Source organism: Triturus cristatus, chromosome 11, assembly GCF_964204655.1.
Source record: "Triturus cristatus chromosome 11, aTriCri1.1, whole genome shotgun sequence".
NCBI lineage: Eukaryota > Metazoa > Chordata > Amphibia > Caudata > Salamandridae > Triturus > Triturus cristatus.
Genome location: NC_140594.1, coordinates 757,392,200 through 757,407,758, shown reverse-complemented (window position 1 = coordinate 757,407,758; position 15,559 = coordinate 757,392,200). Strand labels below are relative to the sequence as shown.

General features: G+C 46.5%; 2 protein-coding genes across 6 annotated transcripts in view; one reads left to right on the top strand and one right to left on the bottom strand.

Moving 5' to 3' along the window:
* SNED1 (sushi, nidogen and EGF like domains 1) overlaps positions 1-15,559 on the bottom strand; it is a 3,096,442-nt gene that overhangs the window by 2,314,686 nt on the left and 766,197 nt on the right. For all 5 annotated transcript variants that reach the window (XM_085634426.1, XM_085634427.1, XM_085634428.1 and 2 more), the window contains one exon: positions 2,083-2,196. In XM_085634426.1, the coding sequence (XP_085490552.1) occupies positions 2,083-2,196 (114 nt within the window). The remainder of the gene's footprint in view (positions 1-2,082; positions 2,197-15,559) is intronic.
* Positions 3,515-8,258, top strand: LOC146785411 (uncharacterized). Its single transcript, XM_085635140.1, has 2 exons — positions 3,515-4,462; positions 7,626-8,258. Exons 1-2 carry the CDS (start codon positions 3,515-3,517, stop codon positions 8,100-8,102), a joined length of 1,425 nt encoding a protein of 474 aa, XP_085491266.1. The 3' UTR covers positions 8,103-8,258.

Here is a 15,559-nt window from a genome sequence, read left to right as displayed (position 1 = left end):
ATGAGGTAGGTCTATTTGAGAACCCATTGGGAATCACTAATTGAAACGCAATGTGTTTCATACGTTAGGAATAGCAATGTCCTCATTGCGATTTGCAGACAATCACAATTACGTAATCACTATTTAATTTTTTTTTACATACGGCCCTCAATTCTATACGGGCTCACACATTTTCATCTATTTCTTATCTTTTATTCACTGGCTTCACACTTATTTCAAGCAGGCTCTATGCTGCACAATTCCAGATTAACTGCCTCTTTCTTCAGCTCATCTCTAAAACCAAACGCAGCTCTTTTATACCGCCTGCCCTCAGGGATGTATATTTCTTATTTTTTATTTAATTGTAACCCAGCGCCTCTCGCGACCAGGAATTCCAACATGGTGCCCGCGATTGGGAACCAGGAAAAGGAGGTTGGCGGTCCAGCCCCGGTGTGCAGGGGAATGCTGGCTCAGGAAGAGGAATGGCGAGGAGGAGAAGAGGACGCCACGGAGTCGGTCGAGGGAGAGAGGGAGAACCCAGAGGAGCTGGAGCTGCAGAGCGAGAGAGAAGCGCCGGGATAGGGAAACTGGGAAGAAGACGCCCAGACCGAAGAACCACCTAGAGGCAAGGTCCCAGAGTCAAGCTGGCCTGAAGAATAGGAGGGCGTTGAGGCTCCCCCTGCCATGACCCAGGAGGGCAATGGCCACAGGCAAGCACCTTTCTTTACCAATTTTTCCACAGGTTGGTGGAGGTTGGGGCGGTGGAGGGCACCTGTCTTTGCACGTGCACCAAGGTCCGCGTTCCCTCCACTTATCCCCTGAAAACCTTGCACAACCCGGCCCCCTTTAAACCCTACACAACCCGACCCCAGATGACAGTAAACTGACTGCCTCAACCCCTGTATACCTGATCTCTGTCTGTCTATTCCTCCGAGGGCCCTGTCCACTGACCCCTCTTCCTACATCCAGCGGGGCTGGAAGAAGAGAACCCAAGGACGTCTCCTAGCAAGAGAACGTGAGGGAGAGACTAAGCCAGAAGTCTAGAGACTAAGACGGAGGACAAGGAGTCCTCCAGTTTATCTGTTTTATTTTCTTTGGTGGACTTTTGCCTAATTTCCTACGCATTTCTTTTTGTTTGACCATTAAAGCCCCTATATAACTACTCCTGACTCACTGTTCTGTATATCCACGCGACCACACTAATTTACTGTACCCCTCGTCCATATCTCCTTTGGCATTTATCCTGGCGACTTTCTAACTTTTCTAAACCATATTCCCCAGGACTCTGCTACAAGGGCATACCAAACCCTACAGCTTACGTATAATTTGTACTCTTAACGTTTTAATTTATGAAACCCCTACTTTCTCTTTGACTGAAACTATTGCTCATTTGGGGGCATATTATCAAGTCAGGCGATAAAATTATCGCCGCTTTAGCGGCAGTTTTCGGCCGCTAAAGCGGCGATAATGTTATCGGCTGGCTTGATAATATGCCCCCTAGTGTCTATGGTGTCCCTGTTAACCTACGAGCCCTCCTTCGGTCTATTCCAGATATTTTCAAATCCTCTATTTCTTTTCATCCTTACCTGCACTGCGTGTTTCTTTCTATTTTAATAACCTACCACAAACTATCATTGTACTGCTTGCTTAAAATCCCTTATTCTCGTTTGCCCTAAAATGTGTTCACTTGTTGATCCCATGCTATTTTTCCTCTCTTAACACAACTTTACTTCGCGTTCCATCCCAAACTCTCAGGACCTACTGAAAAATCAATATGGCCTATCACTATCCCCCAAATGCACATTTGTTCTTTTTAATGTAATGCCCCTACAAACCTCAGTACTTTTCCTTCAATCATTCATAATGCTCCTAGAGTCACTTGCTTTCGTGACCTAGGGAAGGGTCCCTTTTTATACCCATTTTCCTGCTGTCTTCGTTTCTGTCAAGGGGTTTGTTCCTCCAATTTTGCATTTTTGTAAATCGCTTATTTGTAATACACCTTTGATATAGTGGTATACAAATACATAAAATAACCGAAAATTAAATTTTGTTATCCTGGACCTGGGGTCATTTCCTCACTCCACCTCCTCCTCATTCACTCACCTGTTTCGCAGGTCTCCCCAGTGTATCCTGATTGGCACATGCAGACGGCCATTTTATTCTCCACCAGACACTCACCGCCATTCTGGCAGGTTTTGCCATCACATGGTGAATTCTCTAGTATAACGAATACAAAAGCAAAGAAATCATATTTATCGCTTAGTTGGCTTGGCTGGGGAAAATCTGGCATTTTAAATGTGCAAATCAGCAGCTACAACAGGACAGGAAGCCATGAACAACGTATAACATTATTATATTTAGATTCATCCGTAAAAATCACAATACAATATTGATACCATTTCCTAAAAATATATAGAATAATATTTAAAAAGAACAACCGGCAGCATAGAAGCAGTTAAGATTAGTGTTTCACGAAAGACAAATCAGTTACCTATAGCTTAGTTGTGACGGAGCAGGGACCGAGGATCACGGGGGGGGTAGTGGACTGGTGGGTGCACAATATGAACTTACACCCTCTTATCCCCCCCCAGCAGCGAGAATGGCTTCCGGCACCGGACAGGGGAAGCCCTCTAGAGACGGACGACGCCGGGCCCTTTAAGTGGAATCCCGATGACAGCTGGTACACGCCCCTGAGTGACGTCATGACGCGAGAGACGTCAAAAAGGAAGGAGAGTCAGCACAGGACGGACGGCGATCTCCGGAGGAGTTTAGGAGACGATTTGCGACGAGGCGAGGAAAGGAGTGAGGAGAACGAAGGCGAGGAGGAAAGCGGTGGACGGGAAGAGCGAAGCGACTTGGAGGAGGCGCCCCGAGGAAAGGAGGAGAGATCCAGTCCGGAGGACGACGAAAGGGAGAGGAGCGAAGACGGACGGAAAACGCCATGAGGCTCAGGACACCGCGAAGCGCCCCGCCACACTCCCAGGGGAGGGGTGTGGCTCGAACAGGTACGAGGGCGTATGGCGGGGTGGATGGGCAAAGGGGAGAAACCAACCAATCCCCCTGTGTGACCCGTGTTCCCCTCAATCACCCCCACCTGACCATAAACCCGCACTACCTACACTACGAACCCGCCCACGGAGGTGTAGCACGTATTGAGTGGCACGTTGACACACTATTATGGTAGTCCCTCACCCCCGGCCCTGGTTTTAGGGTGTACCTCCTAGAGAGAGACTATTCTCCTGAACTATCCTTTTTCTTTCTTTTATTTCTGGGACCCATCCTGTCCGAGTGGAGGGAGAACCAGTGACGATCCAAACTGACGCCCACGAAAGCCGGAAGCAGACGGGAGAGAGGGGGAGAAGAAAACACGAAACCCTTCATCACGGACCCCGAGGAAAGAAAGACTAGTAGAAAGAAAAGCTATCTTTCAATAAAACCTACCGTACCTACCATTCGAGTCCTGTCTATCCCTGACCAGTCGCCACAACTGGTGTCAGAAGTGGGATCCATTCCATCTTACTCCACCTGCTACTAGATGGAGGCCCTCATACAGCATTTGGTGCAATGTCAGGAAAAACTCGGATGGGCAGTGGAACGTCAGATGACCTCCGCCCAGGCTGACCGGGAGGCCTTTCACAACACCATGGCGGCGCAATTGGAAGCCCTACAAAAAGGCCCCGTCACCACCGGGACACCACTCACGAGACAGCACAGTCCTCATCCCTCAGGAATCGCCCTGCAAAAGTATGTCCCGGGAGAAGACCCGGACGCATTTTTAACTAACTTTGAAAGGGCGGCCCGAGCCTGTGGATGGGCAGAGGACAAGTGGCCCTTCTTCTTGTCCCCCCTTCTGTCCGCAGAAGCCCAGGCAGCCTATCAAGCCGCAAACCCCACAGGGACCACTCCCTATTCCGTGATAAAAGAGGTTATCCTGGAACACCTCGGATTAGACGCAGAGGCGTATAGAGTGCGGTTCCGCAAGGAGAGAGGTATGGTTGGGGAGAACCCAAAGACTTTATACTTTCGCCTCAAGATGGCCTCGGAAAAATGGTTGCGACCGGACTCCAGTTCTAAAGAAGAGATAATGTCCCGAATTTGTTTGGAACAATTTCTAGAGGCCTTACCATATGGGACTCAGCGGTGGCTGAGACAGCATCCCAACTTAACGGTAGCCCAAACCATCGAAATGGCTACCCAGTTCAGTAGGGCCCAACACCGACACCCCGCCCTGGAGTATGAGAAAACCCACAAACCAGGACCGCCGACAAGGACAGAGAAGAAAGTCAAAAGTTTCCCTGAGATAGTCCGCCCCAGAACGGGAAAAGTGGACTTGGGATCCATACGGGGGCCCCAGTGTTATGATTGCGGAGAATGGGGGCATATCGCCCGCCTTTGTCCTATAAAGAGGCATGAAGAGCCCATGGAGGTCGGATATCTGCCAAAGGCCGTGTTGTATTCTGCAGAGTTTGGACCTTCATATTACGTAAGGGTAACTATAAATCAACAGATGGTAAAAGCCTTGTTAGACTCCGGCTGCAGACAGTCAGTGGTAAAGAGGGCCCTAGTACTTCCCGACCAATGTCTGCAAAACAACACTGTCCTAATCAGTTGCATACATGGGGATGTCAAGCCCTACCCCTTGGCCCGAGTCCCGATTACCCCACACAACCATCCCACTCAGGTAGTGAGAGTAGGGGTGGTAGACACATTACCCGAGGACGTCATTCTTGGGGTGGACAATCCTGGGTTCATGTCACTGTTCAGGGAGGAATTGAGGGAACCGAAGGAAGAAAGGAAAAGACCCGCTCCGAACCTGTTAGCTACAGACCCCTGGATTATCGACCGCAGTTTTAGGTTTTCCCAGGCCAACGACCGAACCCTTTTTAATGCATGGGAACAAGCCCATCAGAATACAACCAGAACTGAAGAAGTATTCCCCAGGTTTCTTATCAAGAACGACCTGTTATATAGGGAGGGCAAGAAGAACGAGCCCCTACAATTGTTGGTACCTCAGCCGTTTAGAGAACAGGTCCTGTTTTTTTCACATACCCATTTAACGGCAGGGCACGCGGGCAAAGAGAAGACTACCTCAAGTATCTTACGACACTTTTACTGGCCAGGAATCTATAGGGATATTGAACGGCACTGTCAGTCCTGCGAAACCTGCCAGAAGAAGAGCTCCTATCGGCCTCCCCCGGCTCCTCTCCGCCCGCTACCAATCATAGGAGTCCCCTTTGAAAGGGTGGGAATGGATTTAATTGGACCACTTCCCCGGACTCGGAAAGGACATCTACACGCTCTTGTGATAGTGGATTATGCCACCCGTTTTGTGGAGGCCTACCCCCTTCCGAAGCCTAACACCAAAAATGTGGCTGACAAGCTCATAGAGCTTTTTTCACGAGTGGGGTTTCCCAAGGAAGTTATCACAGACCAGGGCAGTCCGTTCACTTCCCGTCTAATGAAGGAGGTATGCCAAACCTTGGACATCCACCAGTTGAGGACCTCGGTGTACCACCCACAAACCGACGGACTAGTCGAGCGATACAACCGCACCCTGAAGAGTACCCTGAAAAAAATGTTGGCAGTGGAAGGCCGAGAATGGGACAAACTACTTCCTTTGGCATTATACGTCCTACGATCCCAGGTACAGAGCAGCCTAGGTTATTCGGCGTTTGAACTCCTATACGGACGGCAGCCACGATCATTATTGGAAATGACAAAGGACGCATGGGAAACTGAGGAGAGACAGGACCATTGTACTCTACTCGATTATACGACTCAACTGAAGTCCAAGATAGGAAAATTAAGACAGATGGCACACGCCACGTTGGAAAGGAGCCAAGAAAAACAAAAAAGGTACTATGATCAAGGAACCAAGTTAAGAAGACTACAGAAGGGAGACTGGGTGTTGATCTTGTTTCCCTCCACCAGTAGCAAATTCACAAAAGAATGGCAGGGCCCCTTTCAAGTGGAGAAGGTGATAGGCAACACTACATATGGGATACGGATGACGAACTCCAAAATACAGAACTATCATATAAACCTGCTTAAAAAATGGATTGGACCCCCACCCAGACCTGCCCATTTTTTAGTGCCGACCCCCTCCCTTAAGGAATCGACGGTTCATGAACTAGTAGTAAATCCTGACCTTTCCAGATCCCAGCAACAGGACCTGGCAGAAACATTGAAACCTTTTGAGGAGTTGTTCTCCAATAAACCAGGGAGGACCCAGCTGATAGAACATCAAATCCATACCCTCCCCGGAAAGATAATCAGGCAAAAACCCTACAGAATCCCGGCGGCCAGGAGAGAAGCCATAAGGAAAGAAATCAACGACATGTTACAACTCGGAGTTATTAGACCATCCACCAGCGAGTGGACGTCACCCATTGTGATGATCCCGAAGCCGGACGGATCCACTCGGTTCTGTATGGATTTCCGAGCGTTAAATGAGATATCCACGTTCGATGCATACCCAATCCCAAGGGTGGACGAACTCATAGAGAGGATAGGGGATGCCAGCTACATCACGACCTTCGATCTCACCAAAGGCTACTGGCAAGTGCCCCTGAAGGAAGCGGATCGAAAGAAAACCGCATTCGCCACAGATCAAGGTTTGTTCGAATTTACAGTGTTACCGTTCGGCCTCCACGGGGCCCCGGCCACCTTTCAACGGTTAATGAATGCGGTACTCCAACCATATACATCCTTTAGTTCAGCCTACCTGGACGATATTGTGGTGTATAGCACCACCTGGGAACAACATCAACACCATCTAACGACCATATTGAGTGCCCTTAGACAAGCGGGCCTACACATCAACGCCAAGAAATCAAAAGCCGCCTTTCATAAGGTCAAATACCTGGGGTATGTCCTTGGTGATGGCGTTATAGCTCCCCAAGCCGAAAAAGTGAAAGCGATTACCAAAACTCCCTTTCCGGCCACAAAAAAACAGCTTAGAGGGTTCCTTGGTCTTATAGGTTACTATCGGCGGTTCATACCACAGTTTGCCGAATTAGCCTCCCCACTGACCGATCTGCTCCAGAAAAACAGCCCCATCAGTAGGCTAACACACCCGAGTGAGAGTGCTTTACGGGCCTTCCAGGACTTAAAACCGGCCATAACCACAACCCCTGTCCTAATTTCCCCTGACTTCAACAAACCCTTTATTGTAGCCACCGATGCCTCCAATACAGGGATCGGGGCGGTCCTCTCACAGATTGGGGTGGATGGGATGGAACACCCCTTGCTATACGTAAGTCGAAAGTTGTTTCCCCGGGAAATCAAGTATCCCATGGTTGAACGCGAATGCCTGGCCATTAAATGGGCTATTGAAAAACTGAGTTACTACCTGGAAGGTAAACCTTTTGACCTGTACACAGACCACGCCCCCTTAAAATGGATGTACAGAAACAAAAGCCAGAACCAGAGGATTCTTCGTTGGTTTCTGTCATTACAACCTTTTTCTTTTGTGGTAAAACACCGTAAGGGGAGGGACAATAACAATGCTGACTTTCTATCACAATACCCTCCTCTCCCCGATCGGGGGGGGAGGTGTGTGACGGAGCAGGGACCGAGGATCACGGGGGGGTAGTGGACTGGTGGGTGCACAATACGAACTTACACCCTCTTATCCCCCCCCCCAGCAGCGAGAATGGCTTCCGTCACCGGACAGGGGAAGCCCTCTAGAGACAGACGACGCCGGGCCCTTTAAGTGGAATCCCGATGACAGCTGGTACACGCCCCTGAGTGACGTCATGACGCGAGAGACGTCAAAAAGGAAGGAGAGTCAGCACAGGACGGACGGCGATCCCCGGAGGAGTTTAGGAGACGATTTGCGACGAGGCGAGGAAAGGAGTGAGGAGAACGAAGGCGAGGAGGAAAGCGGTGGACGGGAAGAGCGAAGCGACTTGGAGGAGGCGCCCCGAGGAAAGGAGGAGAGATCCGGTCCGGAGGATGACGAAAGGGAGAGGAGCGAAGACGGACGGAAAACGCCAGGAGGCTCAGGACACCGCGAAGCGCCCCGCCACACTCCCAGGGGAGGGGTGTGGCTCGAACAGGTACGAGGGCGTATGGCGGGGTGGATGGGCAGAGGGGAGAAACCAACCAATCCCCCTGTGTGACCCGTGTTCCCCTCAATCACCCCCACCTGACCATAAACCCGCACTACCTACACTACGAACCCGCCCACGGAGGTGTAGCACATATTGAGTGGCACGTTGACACACTATTATGGTAGTCCCTCACCCCCGGCCCTGGTTTTAGGGTGTACCTCCTCGAGAGAGACTATTCTCCTGAACGATCCTTTTTCTTTCTTTTATTTCTGGGACCCATCCTGTCCGAGTGGAGGGAGAACCAGTGACGATCCAAACTGACGCCCACGAAAGCCGGAAGCAGACGGGAGAGAGGGGGAGAAGAAAACACGAAACCCTTCATCACGGACCCCGAGGAAAGAAAGACTAGTAGAAAGAAAAGCTATCTTTCAATAAAACCTACCGTACCTACCATTCGAGTCCTGTCTATCCCTGACCAGTCGCCACATTAGTCTAAACATGTATTTTCTTTCCCTTGACAAGGTGAGATTATCAATAAAAATGTACCAGACAGCAATTATATGACAATTACAATGCAAATATTAGAAATATTAGGTTTATTTTAAGCATCTGGTGCCCAGCTCTTGTTTGAATGGCATATTTAAGATAATTAATTTGACAGGGATCCATTAAGAAAGCCTTACAATTTGTGTAACAATATTTCATCCTAGAGTTGCGCCACACAGACAGCTGAGCTGCAGGTGGGACACACGGTCATTGTCGCATCTGAGTCTTCTGGGTGAATTGGGTGGACATGTGCATTCGCAGGGCTTAGACTTGCTGGTGGGTCCAAGGCCTGACCAGACAAAGGACAGCTGGGGGCATATCTTTCTTCTTGCAAGATGGCACACGGTTACGGTTAAGAATGATATTGGTTCCTCTTGCTTACTGCATTCTGTTAAAAGGCTGTTTGGGACAGATATCACACCATTACATTGGGAACTTCTTTAGGTACATGGACCCATGCTTGCACAAAACATGACTTAATTTTCTATTTGAAATGCCATGTTACAAGAGGTGACATAATATGTCTTTCTTAATCCAGCATGGACTCATCTGCTAATACCTTATCTCTGAGTTTCCAATTGCTCATAGCAGAGTAACATTCTGCCCCGGGTATGCCCAGACGTGGGTCCCGGGCTCACTGTGCCACTGGATTCAAGCTATCCTGGCTGATGATGGGTGAAACCCTGAAACTGGTCCTACGATGCATGTTTCTGGTCCAGGGAGGACCTGGCTTGGCAGTTCTGGCTGGACTGTTCCCATAAGACACAGGGTCAAGACTGATTTGCATATGGCCAGGTCTAAACTGGGGTGGGATGGTGAGCAAAAGAATGATGGATTTAACACAGATCTCTCGACTGGGGGTGAATGTTTTGATTTGTTCTGCATTCTGTCCATCAATTGTGTGTCTTTTGCTTCCTTGCCTTAAGTGCGCCGGGTATGCCCAGACGTGGATCCCGGGTTCACCGTGCCACTGGATTCAAGCTATCCTTGCTGATGAGGGGTGAAACCCCGAAATCGGTCCTAGGATGCTTGTTTCTGGTCCTGCTAGGACCTGGCTTGACAGTTCGGGCTGGACTTTTCCCATGAGGCACAGGGTCAAGACTGATTTGCATATGGCCAAGTCTAAACTCGGGTGGCATGGTTAGCAAAAGAATTATGAGTTTAACCCAGATCTCTTGACTGGGGGTGAATGTTTTGATTTGTTCTGCATTCCGTCCACCAATTGTGTGTCTTTAACATCCTATTATGACAGCTCCTGCTTCTTTTCTGTCTTCTCTTCCTGTTTAGCTCAGTATAAGTAGTTGAAACCATCAACACCATGCTTTGCAAATGCCCTGGTATCTGTAACAGCTGGGGCTTCCTCTGGTTTACATTTGTTTCTGGTTCTTGTTAGTCATTCTCTTAGGACTCTGGTTCTATTAAGTGATTTCCTTCAGTTATAATGCCTGATATTCTGATCTAGCTGGATCCTGTTCTCACCTACTCAAGTCCTGGGTGTGAGAGTGTCAGTTCCCTGTACAATTTTCTACTTTGAATTCTCCTGCTAGCATCGAGATTCTTTGGGTGTCTTGGCTTTTTCCTTAATTTAGTGGCACTTCAGAGAGATACATGTTGCTTCCATGAGATAGTCAGAAGTGTTAAGCAACACAGTAGCTACAGGAAGGAGTCACCCAAACTTTTTGTAGCATCACAAAGTGTAGAATATGCAACAGTTGCATCTAGCAGTTAATAGATTGTGCCCCCAATTACTTCTTAATTCTGGTTCAGATATGGAACTATCACGACTTGGTAGTGACACTTCAACAGCAGCTCAAGAACCCCAACAGTTAAGTGAGAATGCAGTTCTTAGACACAAATTGGCAGTGCAAGACCTTCCTATAGCCTGTACGAGTAGAGATCTAACCAAGTAGAAAGAATTTCTGGATTCACATCTAGTTCATTTTGCCTTTCGGCCAGCTCAATGTGCCTCTGATTGCTCAAAGGTAGTATACATTATTGGTCTCTCTGTAACTGCGTTAGCTTGGGCTATTCCAAAGAAGCAAAATCAAACCCATGACTGGATGATTAGTCAACTTTTTTTTAGCTCTCTGAAGAAGATATTTGAAATACCAGACAGAGTTTTCAGCTGAAGAAGCTTTATATGATGTCCAACAAGGGAATTCTGATATTCTTTCTGATATGACTTGTTTTCGTCAGCTGGCACTGAGACTACTTGAAATTAAATCATTCAGATGAAGCTTTTTAGGCAGGGTCTCAACTAGGAAATTATGGATTAATTAGCGTGCTCTGCTCCATCAACATTTTTTTATTTTTTGAGCTAGTATAGGCCCTGCTTCTCATTGAACATCGCCTCCTGGAAAACAAAAATGAAGGTGAAAAATTCAAGTTTCTGAGCCATTCCATTTGTCATGAAAATGTTGCTTCTGCACATCGAGGTCACACCTCTGATGCTTCTTCCTTTCAAGAAGAGCCTATTCCGATCAGTACAGACTGGTGTCCTTTGTCTGAGATCACAGATAAAAAGCAGCGCTGCGCTCATTTTGTGGAGGAGACAGTCAGTTAGTCCAGTTCACCATAGCAAGAATATGGAAAAACACCAGCCCCAGTCTCCTGTAAGGGTAAAAGAGGGGTGCTCCATGGATTCCTTGTAGGATCAATTTCTAGAGAAATCAGTGCTTAATTATGTCTCTTGCAAATTTTTCTTCATTGTAAGGATGTTCCAGCGCTTTTAGACTGTGGTGCTAGTGAGATGTTTGGATTACTGTGATGGTTCAGGTACGACCTGTACATCAGCTGAGCTATTTAGACACTATCATGTCGATCAAAATGCACGACAGAAATGCAAATAGCACTCTCTCTCACTCTCAATTCCTCAACACATAATCGACACACAGATCAAGTTTGGTCAAAAGGGTGGCTCATTAAACACTCTTCTGAATTTCATGAATTAAGGGATAAGTGTATCTATTGTTGATTGTAACCTTGATCAACACTCAAATTCTCCTGCCAGCCTTGAGAGTGTTTTAAGCCTCTTAGCCTTTTCTTCTATTTAGTGGCCATTTAAAGATAAATATTTCACTTCTACATGATAGTCAGAAGTGGCTCTAGGAAAAAATCACCTTTACTTGTGGGAAAGCCCTAGAATCCATCAGTAAGAATGATATTCCAATATTGAAAGCTAAATACTGGGCATACGAAGAATACCAGTATGTGAGAAATAGATGAGCGGGGAGCTTGACCTCCGAGTTCTTGAGCATCAAGCCCTAGGCAGAATTTTAGTCTTTTTATGATCAGATCTCAGCACCTATGCTATGGGGAAAAATCTTTTTGTGAGATTTAGATTTGGCTGTTTACCGAGAGGAGATGGCCTAGCAGCTACGGCGGTCAACCTCGAATCTGTGAAACTGGGTTAGAGTCTCGACAATGACGCTGAACATCCTGTGATTCTGGGCAAATCACTTAATCTCCCCGTGCCTAACAAAAATGAATGTGTGTACTCATGTAACGTAACTGGTGCTATGTAAATCGCTCTGATACCCGATTCGGGTCAAGTTTGCGCTATTTAAAATTCTTCAAAAAAAAAAAAAAAGGCAATTTACTGTTTGGAGGTCGAAGCATAAAAACGATGAATTTAGGCACAAATCTCTGTACTGGGGTTGATGTATGACATTGTTCTGCATTCTGTTCATCAACTGTTGTTTTTGCATTTGTCAGCCTGAGTGGGACGGGTATGTCCAGACGTGGGTCCCGTGCTCTCCATGCCACTGGAATCAAGCTATCCTGGCTGAAGAGGGGTGAAACCCCGAAACCGGTCCTAGGATGCTTGTTTTCAGTCCAGGGAGGACCTGGCTTGGCAGTTCGGGCTGGACTGTTCCTATGAGGCACAGGGTCAAGACCGATTAGCATATGGCTGGGTTCAAACTGGAATGGCATGGTGAGCAAAAAAAACGATGGATTTAGGCCCAGATCTCTGTACTGGGGTGAATGTATGACATTGTTCTGCATTCTGTCCATCAACTGTTGTTTTTGCATTTGGAGGTCGAATTTAGCAATAACTGTATGCTCAGCCAGGGATGATACATAGGAGACAGTGGATCATATCCTGTTCTTAGCACTGAATACTCTCTTTCCTGCAGGAAATGGATTTATCCGATTTGTTGGAGTGGGTATCAGGCAATGTAGGGTGGCTCTGAGAATACTAAGATCTGACACTACACCTTTCATTGTATTTGCTATGAGCAGGTTTTTGCTGAGCTTATGGTTTAAGAGTCAGAAGTTCTTGTCCGAGGTGTAAGTGGGGTTCCTGCATTAACTGAGTTGGAAGCGTAGCCACACTCAAAGTGATCCTTATTCTATGGGATTTTACATGAGTATACCGTTGTCCGGACACACATAGCACTTTATAGTTCTTAGTTAGAATGTGTGGGGATACAATGATTATTACTTTCTACTTGGTACTTTTTAAAGTCTGAGGATGTAATACTGTTACGTTTTGCACTGTTCTTTCAAAGGATTACAGTACCTTTTTATGACAGATATATATGCTATATACTGATTTAAAGAACTTGTACTATTGCTCACAATATGTACTGATGTACTCCCAGTATGAAGGATTGAGAGAGACAGAAGAGTTATCATACGTCTATTGGTCGATAAGTGGGTAGTGTCCTAGCTAAATGAACCAATTTTTATCATTGTTATATATAGATGCTGTTTTAATGTGATTTGTAAGAGTTTTTTATGTTTTAATGTATTTATTATTATGCATTTTAATGCTCATTTGACCGAATTAAGCAATTTATATATATAATCACCCTTACTTCTGCCGGCCTGAACAAGAGAAGAAAGTGCAAACACGGAGTACCACAGTTAACACCCACTATTTATTTGAAAATTATACAAACGATTGTTCTGAGCCATGGTCAATGTGTAGTGGGAATTGTCTGTAAATATGAATTGCAATAGGCAAAGGGTATTGAACTGTGGTTGATAATATCATTTCCAATTAAACAAGCTGATTGCTATTATTAGTGAAGGCAGTCTTATTGTATTAATATTCGTCAATGCCAGGTCTCATATACGCCATCATAGTTCTCAAGACCTGATAGAAACCTAATGGAGCAAGGCTTAAAATGCCACCGGAAAGATATCACTGCCAATGCAGATGATCAGTGTTGCTGTAATGTGGAAAAGAATGTGAACTAAGCTGCTTCACTGGTTACAGCAGGAATTCAGTTTATATGCACACAGGCTGGCAACTGAATCAAGAATGGCTCAGCTGACAAAATCCAATGTTCAAGCAGGAACATTCTACAGCAGTCAGGTAAGCAAAACCAGGTCAGGACAAGTGAGGGGAAAAGGAGGCAGCGAGAATGAAATTTAGGAAGAAAATGGAAACAGAGAGAAAACTTGGAGTCAGCGATTCCGGAATCAACAAGGTCTCTAATTTCACTGCCAAGTGCTCCTTGCAGAAACTCAGGCATGGCGGCTCTGGGTGACAAAGGACTAGATGCAGCTTTTCCTAAAAATTCACAACCTAAAATAACGTCTAAATTTGCCTTCTTGAAGGAGGCAGGTCAGCTGTCTTCTCAAGCAATATGAAACTCAAAGGGCTCCCTTCTCCGTTAAGCCCGATAGTGACTATCATAAAGGGACCCACAGAAGGAAGTAATGACGGGGGTGAAACTTTAAAATTGCAATCAACTCAAGGATCACTCACCAACACTCTAGCATTGCCCTCATTTGAAGAGGGAGGCCTTATCCATCCCTCGCTGAAAAACTTGGAGGTACTTGCTGGTACAATCCAGGAAAAAGCTCTTCTTAAGTCCGCAGTACAATCAGCACAATCAGCTCAGTCAGAGCTTAGGAAGAAGCACACCGACGCTTCCGTCAGCAGTACAAAAGGCTCCTCCTCAAGAACTAATTCTTTAAATAAAACCCCTTCCCACTCCAAGCCATCTTTAGGCTGCAACTATACTGAACCAGCATCAGAATCTGCTTTAAGCCGTACAGCAGGTGGTAGGATGGAGGGGAGCAAACTTACAAACATCCCTGCTCCAACATCACCAGCATCACAAGTACTAGTTGCTTTGGGGGTGGGAGGAATAACTGATTCAGACAAAAGCTCTCCTCAAAACGTAAGTGGGCAAACTTCCTTGCATAGCATCCAAGCCATGGAGGGTGTAAGTGCGGTGGAGCGTGATCTTTCTTTTATCAACACAAATGAATGGGATAACCTATTGTCTTCATACACAAGGGAAATTCCTATTCATTCTCAACCACAGTCACCTCCAAGAGAGGAGACAAAGGAGGTTCCCGGGCAAGAGAATGCATGGGCAACAGCTTTGGAAATCTTGCAAAGATCAGCGGATGCAATGAATTATCAAGCTGACAAAATGGATATACAAATCAGCCTTCTGGATACACTTGCTACGTATATAGTAAAAATTGATGAGAGAATCTTGAATTTGAACAATTTGATTAAACGGGCACAGGAAGGTGGGGAGTACCAACAAAAAGGTTGTGGCTGCTCACCAATAATAGAGAAACTGGGATCACTCCCGGAAATGATGGGGAACTTACTGGCAGACCTAAAAGGAATCGAACATCTTAAGGCACCATTTCCGAGCGACAAAAGACAAGATTTGCCTCAAGGAATGAAAGAAATGGAAATCGAAAGCCAAGGAGGGAGTAAGGACGCGACAAATAGGACACTCTCACCTAAGGTTACCTTAGAGATCGCGAGTTTAAAGAACAAACAACACCAATGTCTAGTGGAGGATAAAGTTTCCAATACTTCTCCTTCCTATTACCAACAGGCCACGGAAGATCAACCTGGCAAAGGGAAAAGACAAAGGAAGCGGAAGGGCCGAAACAAGATTAGCAGGGCGAAAAAGGGCCTGAGCCTCTATCCACTGTTCAACAACTGTAGACGGCCAGCAAACACAGATCTTAACGACCGGTTGGGAAGCGCTGATCCT